Source organism: Pollicipes pollicipes, unplaced genomic scaffold (assembly GCF_011947565.3).
Source record: "Pollicipes pollicipes isolate AB1234 unplaced genomic scaffold, Ppol_2.1 Scaffold_3220;HRSCAF=3777_pilon_pilon_pilon, whole genome shotgun sequence".
In the NCBI taxonomy this organism is placed as follows: Eukaryota; Metazoa; Arthropoda; class Thecostraca; order Pollicipedomorpha; family Pollicipedidae; genus Pollicipes; species Pollicipes pollicipes.
In genome coordinates, this window is record NW_023596252.1 from 21,273 (window position 1) to 40,989 (window position 19,717).

The 19,717-nt window shown below is 46.8% G+C and overlaps 1 protein-coding gene across 1 annotated transcript in view; it reads left to right on the forward strand.

Moving 5' to 3' along the window:
• Positions 1–379: 379 nt before the first annotated feature.
• Positions 380–19,717, forward strand: part of LOC119091125 (potassium channel subfamily T member 1-like) — a 31,638-nt gene continuing 12,300 nt past the window's right edge. The window contains exons 1-3 of the mRNA XM_037213805.1: positions 380–429; positions 17,501–17,580; positions 17,923–18,022. Coding sequence (XP_037069700.1) covers positions 383–429; positions 17,501–17,580; positions 17,923–18,022 — 227 coding nt within the window. The 5' untranslated portion in view covers positions 380–382. The remainder of the gene's footprint in view (positions 430–17,500; positions 17,581–17,922; positions 18,023–19,717) is intronic.

Sequence of the window (19,717 nt, forward strand, 5' to 3'; positions counted from 1 at the left end):
AAAGCATTTCTTTGGGTGACATATTGCACAAGTACAACAGGATTAGCATCCTGCCCTGCGCACGTATTTTATGGAAGAATCGGACCGAATTGGCATTGTGGATAGAAGAGTGATTTCCACCCGACATGGCGGCCTATGACCAAGACCCACCCGGGGCGGCGGCAGCGCTGGCGGCGGCGGCGCTGGCGGCGGCAGCGGCGGCGGCGGCGGCGGTGGAGCGGGCCGGCCGTGTAGTTGACCGTGGCGCCGTTGCAGCATGTCCAATGTGTTCTTCTTCCGGCTGCGCTCGTTGCGACGAGAGCAGCAGCGCCGCAAGCCGCAGCGCAAGTCGCACTCGAACGTGCTCACGGTGGCACCCAGCCGCCTGTTCGAGCGCACACCCATGGAACCGGCCGACAGCCTCGACAAGGTGGCCGAAGCCATACCCAGGTAACTGCGGTGGCGGCGGGCGCTGACGAGGCCGCTCTCTCGCCGTGGCCGACGCGGCTAGCCGTGGCCATGCGCCGCTGGTCGGTGTCTGGCGTTGTGTGGCGACTGGCTGTGTGGGCGTGTCGTGTTGCTGGCGACGCGAGGGCGTCGCCTGCTGGAAACATTGCGAATGGGAATGCGCGTCTTCTGTGGCTTCAGACTGGTATTTTGTGGAAGGCTGTGATAAGCGGGTATTTGTCCGGATTCGTTCCACATAACCCATCGCAGTGACGGGCTCCACGACAGCGAGGAAGAGGGGAGTTATGTGCTTTTTTTGCGATCTCACCTCATGGCCTCAGCCGAGGGACAAATAGGGTTTCCTTACGCAAACCTGGAACTGGGACCTTTGCTTGGTTCCGACCCGCTCCTGAATGCCCCTCCGCAGAATAGGCAGGCGCTGCCCCTGCTCCTTAGTTAGCAATTGTGAGTGTGTGATGGTGTATTAAGTGTTATTAAGTGTATCGTCCTCATGTTAATCACCTTTTTGGGAATGGGTTGGCATGAACTAAGCAGCTGGCCAATACCATGGCAGAAGTGGTCAATCGCACGGCGGTGGTCCTGGCGGATGGCCGAACGCATTTTTTGACGCTTTTTTGCGTCCTGGTTGAGAAACAGCCAATACTTTAGCAATCCTCCGCTGATGCTTTGTCCACGTTTTAAGTGCGATAAAATTCGGAAGCCAGGGTTCTACCCATGTGTCATCACCCAACGTTTGTTTTACGTTTTGGTCTCGGACGCAGACTTGCTGAGTTTAAAGCAATACTTGATGCACGCGCGCTACTCCGTCCGGCTGAAATCACCCTCTCCTCGCAAATATCGAGAAGCACGAAACACTACCACGCAAGGCTGCTGGCGAAAAAGTCATCCATAGTCTCACTCCGCCCCTACTCCGCAATATGGCGCTTCTTAATGTTTGTGATGCTTTTTCAGCATTACCTGGTTGGCGTATTGTTTAGAAAATATCGGGGATAGCACAGGTGGCCCTAAAAATAAGGTCGTATTATTTTTCCTCAAAGGGCCATTTTGAGAGCCGTGCTGATGTTTGCAGCTGTCTAAGTCATTTGCACTGAATTGCTTGATGTGCGTGCTTCACTGTATGATGGCTTATAGTGTCATGAGGCTGACTGCCCAGCTACGGCGTGCGACCTCTTTGGTGCAATGCTTTCCATCAGCTAACTCATTATAAAATACCGTCACAGTGAGGTAAACCTAATGACCAGGAAATATTGCAAGGTGAAAGAGAAGCTCATTATGTGTAATTCGTTGTTCAGAACCAATTTTATCAGCGCAAAGCGTTGGCACACATAACTGATGGCGAAAATTGCAAGAACACACCCTAGAAGCTTGTCAGAATGGCATGCCCCTGGAAGTTGTGCACTCTACCTTTTCTCTCCTCTTTGTTGTTGCTTTTTTTTGTCTCCCAGTGACGCTAAAACTACAATTTTTCAGAGTAAAAGGCCCTGGTTCACGTTACCCATGTGCCAACATTTTAAGTTCCAAGAAGGTGACGAAGTGCGAATGTAGGTCATTAATCAATCACCGTTAACTATATGGTGAGTTCAATATATCATATATAATATATATATAACATATATATATATATATATATATATATAATATAATACTATACAGTGATATATTCATCGTTGACTACGATGTGTAGTCGGTGTCAAAAACGTCATTACGTTTGCGCACGCAAATGCTCAACAGTTTTGCAGGCAGCGCTCGAAACATGCAGAGTGCTGCGAAGTCATGCCACGACTGCCAAGGCTAACAGTCATGCTATGATTAATAAAGCCACTCATGGCAGTGATCGGTTAGCCCGTGCCTAAGATGCCGGCTGAAGATATGGACGTCTGGAGTATTATCGATGCGTTCTATGATTGTCCTCCTCCTGTCCTACGAGCGCGGACGGCAGCTTCTGAAGGATGAATATTGGTATGACATGGCGAGACCGAGTGCGATGACATAGGCTACAAGTGGGAAGCTGTGAGCTTTTGACCGAATTAAGAATCTTGTCTGGGAACAGGGGGAAGAAGATATTGCTTCCGTTAACACATGGACCGGTCACAAATCACGCAATTTGCTTCAAACTCGAGATGAGCTTGATCGGCGTTCCCTGATGAGCAAGGATATTTACAGTGTATGGAAGGTAGGCACTGCATGGGTGTCAGGTTTCATAGCTCGAAATGCCTGCCAAAAGGTTACTATAGATGCCTGTCATTGATTAATTTATTCGTCGTTTGTTTTCAGTACCATGGAATGGGGCTTTTTCAACCTTGTCCTTTGGTAATTAAGCTCCTGGTGCCAATTTTTAAACCATACATATTTATTTACGAAGCTTGTTTTCATAGTTATTGCGAACATGTGTCATTGTGCACTCAAGCATTGATGTGTCTTGTCTTGGTGTCAGTAACTTCATTTTAATGAGGTACTTGCATTTGTTGATGGTGGTAATGCGTTAAAGGAATTTACGAACACAAGACTGTGCAGGTCCAGATCATCACGTTCAATGCAAGTCACTAAACGAAAAGCGTGCCTCCAAAATGTCCGGTAAATCCTGCTGGACAAAATATTCTGGATTGTTTCAAGATAGCCCAAAAGTTTACAATCTCACCAGGCATTCTGTCCAGATAACAAGTTCAGTGAGCCCGTAGTTGGTTCATGTCGTCAACTGTTACGAGGGTTTCTAACTACATCGATGGATGACTGGATATTTAAACGATGCATTTTTGGGAGCTTTAATTGCACATTGAAGTGTTCATTGCGGCCACAATGACAATTGGCTGGTAAGACGTCTACAAGGCAAAGGCACGCTGGTCAGCAACAGCGACACACACACACATACACACACACACACACACACACACACACACACACACACACACACACACACACACACACCACACACACACACACACACACACACCACACACACACACACACACACACACACACACACACACACACACACATATATATATATATATATATATATATATATATATAATATATATACAATTTAAAACGATAGGCCGTGCTACAAGATGACAGTGCCATAATAATATCCCCATCAGCTATGGACAGACAGTTGTCACATCTTTTCAAATTTCGGACTACAGCAATTACAAGCTAGCTAGTCGTTGCCTTCTCAAAGGAAAGTTTACTTCGAAATGATTTCTTGCAACTTCGTGGGATAATTTCGGAAGAAAGTAAATGTTTGTTTCTGGATTGAGAGCTGTTGATCTCGTCTCCACCAATGACCTGACAAATCTCGTCAACACCAGTGAGCTGACAGATCTCGTCACTACCAACGACCCGACAGATCTCGTCACCACCAACGACCTGACAGATCCCGTCAACACCAACGAGCTGACGTATCTCGTCACCACCAATGAGCTGACAGATCTCGTCACCACCAACGAGCTGACAGATCTTGTCACCACCATTTATCCTAGCCTTGTCATCAAAGCTTTCAAAACTACGGTGACCCGAAGGTTTTCTGTGGCGTTTGGTGATGGCCGTTAAAGGAAGTGTGTCTCGTCAGGTTTGGATTTTTGACTGTGCATGTAAGATGGAAGAGAATTTCGATTTACAAATTTTGGTGTCGTCGGTTTCTACAAATTCGCGTCCGCTGACTAGATATTGCTACAGCCCCCTCAAGTGTTCTTTGGCTAGTATGGAAGAACGAAGTTATCGGGTGGCCCCCAAGCAGTATTCACAACTAAATACGTCGACATTGTTGAGAAGGTATCGCTAGCTCAAGCCAATGGCTTTTCGAGGATGTCGCCCGTCAGCGCTGACAGCAGTTTGCGAACGCAGCGATGGCGGTGGTCATTATGTTGATGATTTTTTAAAATACATTCAGCCGAGGACTGCAAGTGTGCGAGTTAAGATGTATGGTGAGGCTGGTCAGTTGATGCGCACCAGCTCATGTCGGCCTGCTATATACCGGGGTGAGGGACATGTATTGTATCGTGTCAATCGGCCGTGCCAGGCTCTAGGGAAATGTGATTGCTTACGTTGCTTAGTAACCGAAATAATGGCCATGTCTGTACCGTGCAGTTACTCGCTACATATAAACCAGTGCATTTGTTCTTTCCTGCCCGCTGATTGGTTTATCTTTTAGAATTGTATTTTTCACGCACAGCCATCGAAGGGATTGATAAAACCAAATAAATTAAAGCTGTTGCAAGACCCGCATGCATATTTACCAACCGAAATTAACCATAGATAATTGTCAAACTCCACTTAGGCGTTTATTGGGAAAACCAAAAACATAACGCACCTCCCTTTAACCTCGTCCGGGCGGCACGGACGGAACACCTAGATTTCAGTGCTCGACTTTCTGTGTTACACATGGTCAAAAACGGTCTGATTGGTGACCTATTTCCGTTCCAAGGCCATTTCAGTGCAGACGGTTCGTGAAAATCTCATCTGCTAGGACATCTGCAAATGTTTTTTTGGCGTAGCTGTCATTGCCAAAGCTCTGCCACCAGTGTCTTTACTAATTAGTAGGATATTAGGAGTTCCAGCATGAGGCGTGCGTGCAGTAAATACGGGTGGGTATATGCACGTGGACGATATAACGCTTATGATTGTGAATTCCTTCCACAAGTTCACCCTCGGAAGCTGAGCTATAACCCTCATCACCCTCATACATATATATATATATATATATATATATATGTATATATATATATATATATATATATATATGTATATATATATATATATATATATATATAACTTCCAAAACCCTAACCTGACCTTACTCGTCTTTGGCGTTCACTCTAACTGTGCTTATAGTAAGAAGATTACCTTTGGGGACTATCACAGCAGTTTCTGCTGTAAATGCACGGGAGCAGTCATAGCTGCACAAACTTGGAAGCAAGGCGCACATTTGGTACAGAGTTGAAATGCATATAAATCATAACTGTCGTTCTTCGCCACATTTCGGCACCTGTATTCGACGCTGTGATCTGATACGTTTAATTCTGAGGCATTGAAGGTCTGTTGGGATGCTGTAGTTTCGTCATCATGAATAATATGTCCGTGCGAAACTGACCACATTACAAGCCGAGCTATTATCCCCTTACTAACCATACCGGGATTTAGCTAACCCCAGCTTAACCCCCGCCCTACAGCAACCCTGCCATCCCTGTATCCGCCCCTGTAATAGCTCCATATGAATCACCATATAGCCACCAGTATGCTGACAGCCTTCAATAAGCAAGCATGCTCTGTTTTGAACGCCAAGTTCACCGTAGGCTCACCATGGCTGCCCAACCTTGCGTGTCGTTCGCATCATGGCGATTTGAATAGTTTGAAAACTGTGGTGAATTGCTGTAAATACATGGTTATAAGTTAAATGTTAACTATAATAAATGGTTGCAATTGTAAATGGTCATAAATGGTAATGAGTTGTATGACCAATGTTTGATCTATGTTTGTTCAACTTGGTACATATATGAACATTGACAACATATCCCGTGATTGCTTAATAATATCGCTCAATCAGCAATGCCCGGAATATCTAAAGCTGATAATTGTCAGGATAAGAACTCAGAACTAACAAATGCCCAGTAATATGCCAAAATATTCGCCACCGTGAGGAACCGCGAATAGCCACCCATGCCTGTAATGCGCCCGCGTAGCCTGCGTTAAAAATGCACAGTATTTTGCACCTACGAAAACGGGAAGCTTGATAGGTTTGGACGTTTTGGGTGAGTGCAGCCAAACTATGGTGAAAAACACAAATATTCTTGATGGTTATTGCCCTCTGTAGATTGGGTTTTACGTCTGTGTTCATTTCATGACCTAATGTTCCTCGACCCAATGTTCCTGCCTTAAATGCTCCTGGGGCATATTTCCGTTTTGGTGCCATTTTATATTGTCAAAACACGACAAGCTGTTCAATCTGTCCAAAAATTGCCGGGGTTAAGGCCTTGCCGCTCCTAGAGGTGGTTACGCCCATACTAAGCGGGACGTATTGGATTTTTTCGAAAAACGTGATCTTGGCTGTTCTCCGGCCGATTACTGGTGTAGTTATGGGCCTGAAATTATTGGTCTGGCTGCGTAACTTGTACGGTGCATGCGCCTTCATCGTGCGGTTTCCTTCACGTCGTTATCTGCTCGGGTCGCCAAGATCTCACATAAATGCTGAAAAACGTCCCAAACCGTCAAATGCGTTGTTTTTACACAAGCGCACGTGCGAGTCAAAACGAGTCTATTGACTCTTGCTCAGACGATTGCCCATTATCAAGTCGAAAAGCCAATGAGATACGTTCGCACGCACCGGTGATGTTACGCTGGTCGATGACGTCCGGCTGATCGGACCTGGTTCTAAATGAGAAACAGTAATGCGACCCGGCTGCTCTAGTTGCAAGTTAAATTTCGATTGGTCATATGGTGCCACCGCAGCTGTGCCCGCATTCGTGCACGGCAAACGGGCGGATGCTGCAAAAATTATAATGTCATACAAGTCAAGCGTGATTGGTTTTAAAGAACTGTATGGTTTTTCTTCCTGATATGGTATGCAGCCTTCTGCCCCCAACGCAGCTGCGCAACAGTGAGATGACTAAAGGAGCTACTCCCATGTCTATTATTTTAGTATTGATCATCGTCGAAAACACGCAGTTTTTGATACTTGAAGATAACGAGCCTTTAATCTGTATAATATTACAGTGCAAACCATGTGCCTTCAATTGCATTGCATTAGCAACTTATGTGGTCTAAGTATCCAATGGTATGTAGTTAGAAATATATATATATATATATATATATATATATATATTTGTAAAATGGTGTTCTAATAGCTTCTTATTTTTGCATGTTGCATGCCATAAACGGTTGAGGGGCTTCCTTTACAATTTTTAAGACACTATCCAATCAAGTGTCAGAACCCACTTCGGCATCTTATTTCATAAGCTTAGTATTTGATAATGTATCAAACGTAACGTGACATAACGTATCATGTCAAATGTATTTCATGATCTTCGATCGTGACAAAACTGCATTTATTGCGACACGTTTCAACACTTTTAATGGCTACAACTTATCGAGATCGATAGTCATCTGTCCGACCGTCGATATTTTTTAACTTTTTTAGGACATGTAATCTCGTAATGCTATGTTTTCTCTTAATGCTATTTTCTCCTAGATTTATCCCATTATAAACATTGTCTGGCTATGCACCGAAAACTCGGGGAATAAGGCATGCTTAACCCAACCTAAACCAACGTTTTTAGCCAAAGCTTTAAGCTGAAACCAAGTTTCTGTCATATCTTGACCAGAGGTCAACATGTCATGCCTAGTTCTGTGGCATCGTGATGTACACTTGAAACTTGCCATTTCTTTGTGACGCATGCCATTTGTTTGTGGCGCAAATATAAGTGAGCAGAATACATGATTCATGGATCTGAACAATTGATACCTTAGTTGGCTTGAGAACACATGGAAAGAAAGGCATGCATTGGGCATCAGCCATGAACTGCCCGATGACAATTTCATGGCATGCAAAGGCTACCCCAGGGAGCTAGCGCCGCTTCTGGCTGTAAATGAGCTATTTGTGTTGGTGTCCTAGATAAAAACAGCATTACGTCATCGAATTTGGTAGAAAGTGATATCACCGAATGTTTTTAGATTTAATTCTGTGTACATGAAAATATTTCCAGACGAGTGCTGTTCCCATTGGGCTCCTTCTACTCTGGTTTACACCTTTGGAGATTAAACTCAATTTCTTAAACCTACATTTCTTAAACTTTTTATTCAGTTGCAAAATATATTGCGTTATGACTGCGTTCCTCACTTTCCAGTAGTGGATCCAAAATAGCCTGCATCCCTGAGAAAAACTGCTGCTTAACATGCCAGTTATGTGTTACGGACCGCGACTTTATCCTAAAAGTTTAACGAATCAACACAAAGGTACTGAGACCGTAGCAGTCATTATCCTAGAAATTGATATTTCCTATCTCGTATCAAGAGCTAAGACCTGTTGCTTTGAAGCCTCCCAGAGAGGATTGCGAACCTTTTACTTCTCCGTGAGAGTGCAAATGAGCTTTATGGATCTGAACTGAAATCGGCCTACCCTCTCGGCTTCCACTTCAAGGGGATGTCCACCGAAGGCTTAGCGTAAGTGATTCTTGATTCTTGCTCAATGCTTTTTACGGCTACGCTGTAGCCCTTTTCCGCGCCTCGACAATTCCCAATCCACTTGGAGTTCCAGACGATGCATCAGGCAATCCAAAAATGCTCTCTGGTATGGTTCGATGGCCGTCTCAGCTATTCATCGTTAAAATCGCAGAATTCTGCATGGTATGATAGATGCCTCGTAGATTCGCCTCTTGGGCGCTGTGACTGCGTGGTCATTTCGAACTCAGATTTTGCTGAATAGATGGTTTTGTGGCTACTGTATCGCGACCAATTCCGTTTGTATCTATGGTTTCCATGTGATTTAATACACACACACACACCACACACACACACACACACACACACACACACACACACACACACACACACACACACACACACACACACACACACACACACACACAACACACACACACCACACACACACACACACACACCACACACACACACACACACACACACACACACACACACACACACACACACACACACACACACACACACACACACACACCACACACACACACACACACACACACACACACACACACACCACACACACACACACACACACCACACACACACACACACACACACACACACACACCACCACACACACACACACACACACACACATCACACACACCAAATACCAAAAGGACCGGTATTTTTTTGCGCGGAGAGGGACCAGGAAGATGGTTGGGAGAAAATAATACCGAAATTCACCTAATGCAAAACGATATCGCGATATAAATCCTACACCGGCTTTTGCCTGATAGCAGGTCGAAGGAAACCGTGTGAGGCCTTAGTCCATGTCTTTTGTTTCACGATTGCTCTAAAGCATGCCATAGCGTGTCTGACAGCAAATACAGCACGTTTCTTTCATCACAAAAATAGACAAGAACCATTATTCTGCCTGTTAACGCACTGATTGACTCGTTTGATGGCGATATATGCTGCGCGTTTGGGCTATCCGAGTGCAGCATTACGCTGCTTTCTGTACAAGACATGCATAGTGGCAAATGACTGTGGGATGCACTTATGAGCATTTCCGCAACAGTGACGTGAAAAGGCTGTCAGTGGCAGGATCGTTTGAGGCACGGCTGGGATTGCCCACCATTGCTCCCTTCACGCAACGCACGGCTGTAATTTAATGTCTTCCTCCATCGAACGAATATGCCCGGTAATTTGATTTATGCTCAATTCTCATAGTTGCTTAAATTACGTCATTTTCAAACAGTAGGTAACCTAACTGCTGTAGTTTGTATGAGTCTTAGAGACCACTTATATGATCGCTCACATTAAAAACATTGGCCAACAATCGCGGGTTCAACTGATGGGCAGATTAGCTTATTACAAAGCTCTTTTCCTATTTGAATGTACAATCGCCGTTTACAAGTCAGGCAAGGGGCAAACAGGGAAGGCCTGGCATCAGATGAACGTATTAACACTTAGCGCTCGTGTTCAAACCTCTGACCTTTGCACCGCATGGGCATTGAGTCTACACCAGCAATAATGTGGATGATATTCGATCTATGATTGGATATCACCGACGGAAATGCCAGTGATGAACTTGGAGCAATGTTACAGGCGTTGCCATAGCTACGGACGAAATCAATTCTGCGTCCGATCTGTTCGCTACCGTTTGCTACGGCCTTTGCTACGCTTGCTCCCTGTACAATTGTCCGGGTTTCTAAATATTACGAGCATGCTGCATCCAATTAAGTCATCATAATGTTCACCTTTGATGGCCAGTTTACAGCTACAGATACATGAGCCGACTGGCTGATAGCCCCGTTTTCGACATTCTCAGGCGCATGGCGGCGTGCCTGTTTTCGCCATTCGAAAAAGCCGCCGGTCAATGTTTTAGTATCAATTTCCTGGAGCCTTTCATAATGCACTGCCCAGTGCGCTCTTAATTAGACGGCATCGATTGCGGGCTTGCGGCGTCAGAGCCGGCTTTGTATTGATTCAGGTGGCAAGCCGATCGGACATCATACTCACCAGAGCTTATCGTCGGCTGCGGCGGCCGCCGGCGGGCAAACCGGACGCGGCGCGGGTCGTGTTCACGTGAGCGCAGCCGCCGGCGTCGCCCCGGCCGCTGCGGCCGCGCGCTGTGAGGGGGGCGGCTCGGGCGGTGTTTGTGGCGGGGACGAGTGGCTGACGGCGGCGACGACTGACGGACACCCGCCGGCCAGAGTCTGTTGACGCGTGAGGTGACGTCTATTGGGCCGGCGGGCGCACGGCGGGCGCACCAGGACGTGACGCCGGCGCCCTCGCTCCCCCAAACAGAGTGACTCCATATCTGAAGTTTGGCTAGTGCAAACGGCTATCATTTTGAGGTTCGCGCCGAATGAGAGTCTTCCCGTGCCCATTTTTGTTTCCACAAATTAATGCTTTACTCCCTTCGCACAAAACCAAGACCGTCTAGTTCGGTGCTGATAGCTTGGGTTCACCAAGCTTGTTACGGTCCGTTCTGATGCAGTCGGCTGAAAGGACCGCCCACTCTCCACGAACACATTTTTAAAATTGTATTTGCCTTTAACTTTGTCGAAGTTTTCAGCCTCAGCGTCTTTTAAGCCCTTTCGAATCCTGAACGCTTGAATGTGGTTGCTTTTGCAAGTTATATTTGGCCTTAGCAGCAAGGACTCAAACACTGTCATATCGTGAGAATACGCTTACCGTGTGTGCATTTGCCGTAGGGCCCCATGGTAACGAACTTATCAGAGTTTATATAGCATCTCGTGAAAAATTCTCGTAAGATAAGGATACCGAAGAGATCACAAAATATGCCTCACATTTGTCTACACATTTAATTATCAACGCTTTTTCGTTTGTCCAATCTTAGATATCTGGCTTATTTCAATCCTGCTAACATACGTTGTTGTTTAACTTACATTGTTGTGTATGTTTAATATTAAATCATGGGATTTTTTAATCAGTCTAAAGCAACATTACGATATTCCCAGTCGACAATGTGCATGTAAGACAGCGATGTAATGCACCACGCTCCAGGGATTTAGGGCTGCTTAACAGGTGTAACTGGAGTTAAACCACTGTTTACTGACTAAGATTATCTATATAGTATTTCAGCGGGGGGAAACACTGACCTGTTACCAGCACAAATAATGCATGGAACTACAATAGTAGCGATCTGGGATGTACTCAGGGTAGGGTCATCAGTGCACGTGGCGCCTTTACCTCATAAAATTGGCATTCGCATTAGCGAGCTTATGAATAATTGTCAGCAACTGAAAATCGAGTTAAACGCGTCAATTACAGCTAGACTGAATACATGTAACGTTGTTTTACGCCATGCAAGAAATTGTGCGCACATGCGGCACGCTGATATTTTGTTTTTCAATGAACATATTTGATGTTTTGTTTTTTAATGAACCTCTTTTATATTTTGTATTTCAATGAACAATTTCAGCCTCGCCCTATCGGAGAACATTGCATACGCCTCTGGTAGTGGCCATTGACATACTAGTAGCACAAAACAATTACATGTAGGTTGGTGGGGCAACTATCCCTCTAGTTACAGTGGATTGGCTCGGTCAAACTATAAACCAACATTTTATGGACTCTACTTTCTGAACTACTTTTAATTTAGATTATTTCGGCGGTGCCTCAAAACAAATATGGCTACCGTCAGGGGCGTCACTTTGAATACTTTCGAAGACCTACCCCCCTCCCCCAAGCTAACTTGAGCCCCCCCCCCCCCGCTCAATCCCCCAATACTGCTCCTCTGAGCCCCCCAATGGCCATAAATATAAAAATACTGGCTGAGTGAAATGCATCAATGTCTTTGAGCTGCCCATACATTGGGTTTATAAATACACCACAGTTATTACCATGTTCTTGTTATGTCAAATAGTGTGTGAAGGCATCTAGTTTTTTATCAGGCCAGCTCCCCGCATGTGAGACCAATCTGCAAACGTTGGTAAGTCTTAATGAGTGACAAATAGGTTTACCAGGACAGAAATGGGTTGTAATATGCGCCGGCTTTCAAAGTGCAGGGTGGCCCAGATCAAATTTAACCAATGTCAATGCTAACAATGGCATGTGTGTATGTCGCACAGTCGTGACTACGGTGGCATGTGGCTGCCAATTCAACGGCAAAACACGAGTAGCAGCATCGTTAGCTGGAGATTTTACATCCCTCAATTCATGACTACAAAAAATTTCTTCAGATTGCTCCCTGGTGGTCCGGGATGTAAGACAGCTACACCTGCCGCAGGTCGCCGGCTGTCCTGTCGCTCTTGTCGACAGTGATGCGCTTCATCTGAGGTCTGAAGGCGGGCTGGGGCCCTTGATGGTTCGCTGTTTTGTCCATGTGGACGCAATTCTGTCGATTACCCTACAGCATGAAGTCCAGTGGCCACAGGTTGGGCGAGTGCGAAGCCCCTCCAGGGCAGTCTTAAGCTGATATTTATTCAGGGGAAATACCATTGCAGCTAATCCAATGAAGCCCGTGTCGTGTTCGGTATCGCTCCGTCCTGCTGCAGTCACTCCTCGTACCAACCAATCCCTGAAGTCGTCCCAGGGCCCCCCTGTAAGCGATCAGTGCAATGGTGCGCTGTCAACAACTGCTATTGCCCTCAAAACATCTGATGTATAGTCATGATTTGACAAATGTGAGCTCACTAATAAATGACATTGTTTGTTATCATGTCTTGCCACCGAATGGTGATTCGATTTCTCCCGCAGTATTGATTGTACGACAAAGATATTTGTCACTGTTGAGCGAAGCGTGGGTTAACTTTAATGTTGGTAACCATGTCTGAATAGTAGTTTCGCATAAGGACAGGCTGCTCGTTTGATATGTCTACGACTTCTTTGCGAACCTGATGCTGCTGTACTGTAGAACTGAGATGTTGTGGTGATTTCCGGAGACCTCCCTTGCTGTTCCAGATATCTGTTCGCGTGGAAAGAAAGATATACTACAACCATTACGTTCATAAGACTAATGATCATATGTTATACACGTCGCTCTCCGCATTTGTAGTATAAAGACTGCCCGCTTGGGGGAGGTGGCATTTATTTTTAAGAGATTTTAAGAAGTCCTAACATTTCGATTGCGTATATTTTTGGGGTAAACGCCCACGCTAAACACTCAGTGATGAGTGAGTCATGACCACATCACTTCAACATAATGTTCCGGGTTACTGTCAGAATTTGAGCAGGTTGTGCTGTTAATTTGTCACTTTTTATGTAGGTACATTCTGGCAGTGTGCATTATCTTGTATAGCTTATATTCTATACGTGTTGGATCTCGCCACCCTGCATCAAACCGTCTTTAGCGTTCTTTAGACCGTCATTGATGAGCGGAAACGACACCTATTTTTGCTGGCCACAGCCGGCGATTTAGTACAAATGAATTAGATTATACCCTTTTACAAAGCCAAGGCTCACAACGGATTTTAAAGGGAAATTGTTTCTCACTATGAAACCAACTTTGGAACCGCTAAAATATTAACCCGCTCCCGGCCGGGGGTCTGAGACAAACGCACTCGGTCGGGGAAGTCGATTTTTCCCAGGAATCTCCAACTCTCAGGCGCCGCATGAGAAAAACAAGGAAACTCTTGCAAAGGTCTCGTCAAACCGTGAAGGATGGACGACCAAATTTTTGCCGTGGGTCAAACGTCAGGTCACCAGAGCTCACGAGATGTAAAAAGCGGTGGTTCTGATGGATGCAGTTATAACCTATGTTAACATGTTAAAACGGATATTGATGGCAGGAAAGAAGCGGTAGGACTGTGGGATTCCATTCCAACCATTTATGTTCCCCACAAGAGTCAGGTCGGAGATGACCGCTAAAAATTGGTCTACTAGTAACTTCATAAGATGTCACTTTCACAAGATGCTTCTAAGTTTATCTTGTTAAGTTCAGCTGTGAGGCAAAAGTATTCCATACACAAATATATCATTTTAGGCTGACCCAGGGGCCATGTTGGGTCAACTTAGGTCACATTCATAAGCTACGCAAAGAAAACGTAGGAAATGTTAACCGGGTCTTTGTGACCAGTATAATGATTTTTTGGTCAGAAGTAGTGCGTTGTGAATCTGCAGGTGCTCCAGATACCTGTTGTATTTATGCATTGTTCAACGACGACGCTCGGCAACATATGTGTAACAAACTGAGAACTGGCATTTTGGCACAGGAACTTATGCGTCATCAGCTTCACAAACACGATAGGGAGGTGGTTACACGCGTCGCATTCGCTCATCTAGTCTTTCTGCAATTTCAACATGAGGTACTGACCTTGGATGACCACATGTGATATTGCATGCCCTTGCGTGATCTATTGTAATCTCATCATGCGTTAGTTTGATGCATCAGCATGTTTTCAACAGAACATTTGAATCTTGCGTCCAAAATGTCCCAGTAAAACTGCCTGTTTTGGACTCGACGTGATTTTCAGAAGGTTCTCATGAAGGTGGCTCATGACCTGGCCAAGGTCATGTGCTCTGTGGTCATATGAGGGTTGTGCTTATGATTTAGGGCTTTTCCTGATATACAAACACCAAAGCTATGCAAAAATCCGCGAAAACTGTATTCTTATACGAAGAGAAGCAAAATTGACCTGACTCCAGGACACTGACCTTGCCTGTTTTGAAAAGTGTGATGTACACAAGCTTTAGGTACTCCCATGCTCTATTGTCATAATATGATTGAGCAACGGCCAATTCCCACAAAAAGTTTTGTTTGCTAAAAGTCCTTTAGAAGTTAGCCTCTTTGACCTAGTCTGGGCCACTAATCACGGTTGATCAAAACCTCAAATCGGCACACAGGATGTGAAATTAATAAATATGCATATAAAACTACTGACAATTTCGTGTTGCTGCGAGCATTCTGTTTTGACTTGCCCTCGAAAAAAAACATTAGGGAGGATCACCTTTCTTCCTCCGGGCGCGGGTTACAAGGTTTTAATATTTTGATATCGGAGGCACGAGTTGAAGTACAATCAGGATTTGGGAGCAGGTTAGGTCAACGCTATCGGCTCATTTTCCCTCCCCAACTGATTCTATGAAGTGACGCCTTGTCCGCCGTATTTGCTTCTGAAGGAGATATATTTAAGACTGTGACGCTGAATCGGACCTTTGAGTGCATCGTTCCTGGTCCACTTCCCCGATTACCTCACGCCTGCCAATCAGTGCGCGAAGCGCTCCGCTGTAGGAAACATTCTAGAAGAGATCGCCATCAACGACAAAAAAAAAATTACAGTGGATTAGCCCGACACGCGTCAAGACCAGTGCACTACCGCACTTGCGGCGGACGCTGGCGGCCCGGCTCTCTCTCAGATCTGCCGCGGACGACCCCGGCTCCAGCACCCAGCCTCGACGCGTCAAGACCAGTACACTACCGCACTTGCGCCGGACGCTGGCGGCCCGGCTCTCTCTCAGATCTGCCGCGGACGACCCCGGCTCCAGCGCCCAGCCCTCGCCCGGGACCGGCTGGGTCACTCTCGAGGCGTGCGCTGGCTGGAGAAGGGCGAGGGGTCGTGGGATGACGGGGCGGGCCGCGTGAAAACCGAGATCGGTGGGGCTGGCTGTGTTATGAGGCTTCAGAGAAACGGGACATCCCACGGGTGAGACGAAAGCCAAACTAGAAATTGGCTTTTGTGAGGAATATGCTTAGCATTCGCATGACAACAGATGACGTCGCCAATATCCTGCTCTATCTCCACTCATTTGCCGCAGCCGACGTGTGTGATCATTTCTATCTCGTGAACTCGTTATTCGCTCCGCAGCTATTTGCAAACAGACGCCACGGTACGCTGTACAACATCCAAGATCAGTCGCATCCCGACCTGGCACAAGCGCAGCTGGTGACCTACCTGTGATTAACGCCCCAGAGTATCGCGCCACCAACGTGCGTCACAATCGAGGCGCGCGCCGCGAGGGCCTCTGAGTTCGTAGGAGGCCGCCGCGAAACGACGCACGCGGCAGCGGCGAGGGCGCCTCTCGACAGCCAAGTTGTGGCTCCTGGCCAGCAGGACTGATTCAGGCCCGAAGACAGCTCGGGGTCTGCCGCCCATTTCCAGCCCAGGTCACGTCAGGCTCAATGAGTCCCGGTGGATGTGGCTAGACCAGCTGAGTGTTCTGAACTGGATCGATCTTATCGACGCCACTGAAAACTCCCCCTCGCCGACTAGCTCGACACGGGATGTGCGGTAGCCCGCTGAACTGGTCGCAAGAGTTGCTGGAGGCTGCGAGCTGAGCCGGACAGGACGAGGGACCTCGCCAACTCGATTAAGCAAAGCTCCGCCGACGCAAGGTCGCGGCACATTGCCTCCTCCACCAAACGGGTCCGACCGCGGTTATACTGAACGCATCACAGCACCGGGCGGCACTGAGTGACGCACCGCGGTAGCCTTCGGCGAGCGCGGCGGAACAGCTCTCTCCTCCACGCTGGCGGGCCGCCATGTTCACGCGCGCGCACTCGTCGGACGCCGTGTATGACAGCGAGTGCCGTGGCAGCGACGGCGAGTGCTCGGTCCACCTGTTGGCCGACCGGCACGACTCGTGCAGCGAGCTGGAGCGGCCGGCGCAGCCATGCGGCGCCTACCTCTGGCCCTTCTGCTTCCACCTGATGGACAGCTACGAGGCCATCCCGCGGTACGTGCGGCGCGTGGCGCGGCTCGTGCGCCCACCGCGCCCAGGTCCGCCTGAGGCGCGGGCGCTCCTGGTCGAGAGGATTTCGACGACACGGGGTAAATCCGCTCCGGTTGATGATGAGCGTCATATATGTTGTGTCTACTTCTACAAACTGCTGCAAACGCTTCTGATGTATGCCCTTTGTTTCAGATGACCATTTTGGTCCATGGCGCGGGAGATGGCAAGTCGAATGCTCATGATATCTCCTTTGTTTCAGGGTGCGTGTGGAATACTACGTCAACGAGAACACCCTGAAGGAGCGGTTACACCTCTACTTCATCAAAAATCAAAGATCTAGTAAGATGCATCTGGTCTCAGCTACTTTGAGCTCGCTTTTTAATGTAACAAATGTTTATAAACGTTTGATCAGACGCTTGAACATGTCTAGTAGTTCTTCGCATTGCAATATTATTTATATCCCATGCTGATGACATCTGGAGTCTAGCAAAATATGGAACCGCGCTGCTAGCATGACGGACACACCACGCCGTGATGTCGTTTGTCGTGAACAGAGCATACGCGGGTGGCTGCCGATCGCACTGTCAAAATGCACTCAGAGGGATGTGATGCGCTATCCAAGTCGCCCTTGCTTGTGGCTGGTAGGGTCAAATGCCTCTAGAACATGACACCTTCCAACAGGCCTTCGGATACGTATTTTCAACTTGGTGATAAAGCTGCTTACCTGTGTGCTGTACATCGTCCGAGTCGCCATTGACGACGACCCGATCATGGCAAAATGGTAAGTCCGGCCCCTTCAGCTTTTTGTATCGGTCCTGCTGATGGGGCATGCGTTGAGCAATTGTTTTTATCAGTCGCGCCGATATAGTAATTTTGCCTAACCGTGTAGCTACATACAAATGCACGTAATTCTGAAAGCTAATTAAGATGTGTTGTGCAACTTGCGTTTATTATTTGGCAGTTTCAACCATGTCTAATTATAATGCTTTTATCGCTCGCATCCGTTTTGTGATCTAGGTAATAGTCGTTTCTGATATCTTAATAGATGGAGAATTTCCATACTATTCTGCGCAGTTCCAAACAAATGTCTGTTTGGCTCTCTCTCCAGAGAACAATCCTACGTCGCTCCACATCCGTGAATGGCTCCTCAGTTGCAAAGCAACAGTGCACCATCATTAGCGATGAAGCCTTGCCGGGTTTGGAAGTGTAGCATTCTTAGTAATTCAGGTTAAATGAGCTGGGAGCCGGTGAGGTTTGGAATACGTACCCGATGCATTAGTTTCGTAATGCCCTTTGGTCTTTACGAGCCGAGAGGTATCTTAGGGGTTATTTGCTACCCTCATTATTTGCTTGAGGCTCCCGCGTGGCTCACCTTATCTCGTAATTGACTGAGACATCATGATATTTGGCGGTTTTGTGAGCGCGTCGGTTATTGAGGCACACTGGGACACAATAGTGCTGCAGTGCAGTCACAATGTACAATAATTGTGCTTTCCGTTTTGCCTCGCAAAGTCCCTCATATTTTTCGATGCGAAATCAGCAGCTTTGGCAGCGCGGAGAGAAACCGTACTGATGTGAGCCGATTACGTGTCGACAGCCCACGTTGCGTGTCATGTTCTCTCCCAGTGGGTGGCTCAGAGACTGTACGGCTTCATAGATGAAAATGGCATCAATTAAAAAATATCTTAGATCTCTTAGCGCGCAAATAAGGTAACTTGAGCACAGACGATATTTTTAGACACCATGCATGAAACTTGACGCACCTGGGTCGCGCTAAAATTGGTTTTCATGAAAAAAGGGCTGTTCTCATCCTTCGTGCGAAACTGTGCATACGTACTTGTTATTGGCACAGGGTTGCAACCAGAGGGGAGCAAGGAGGCCTTTTCTGGATGTCAGTTTTTTTGCTTTAGCGCCTTAGACGGCACCTTCAGCTCTCTAATGATGAGAGCTAACTGGGCTTCAGGCTTCCCATTCTCCTTAAAAAAAAGTCTTGGCTGTGGTATCGCCTTGGGGTGTTTTGCTACCTGCGACCGCGTAGGGGCTGCCTCTATGGCCCTGCCATCCACATCCCCACCATTTTATTTCACATATGTCGGTCGCTGTTACGAACGTAAGGGGACAGTCCATAGCCTCGGTCATTTTGCTTTTCAAAATACTTGGAAGAGATCACGATCATGAGATGCATGACTGATAAAATCACAGGTCACATAAGACAACTGACAAACGGACAGCATAAGACATATGGGTCAACATCGACATGATGACTCGACATTCCACTGTTGACCATCTCAAGTCACCCTGTGGTGCGTGAGTTGTTCCATCCGTCACAGACTACAATCAGTTGCTAACGCATCTAGCCAATCCACAACAAGAAACAACGCTCGAAGCTGCTGTGTACAGAGGTCCTGCCACACATACAGGTGGGAATGTGTTCGCCTGTGGGGTCATATCTCTGCGAACTGACGTGGCACCAAAA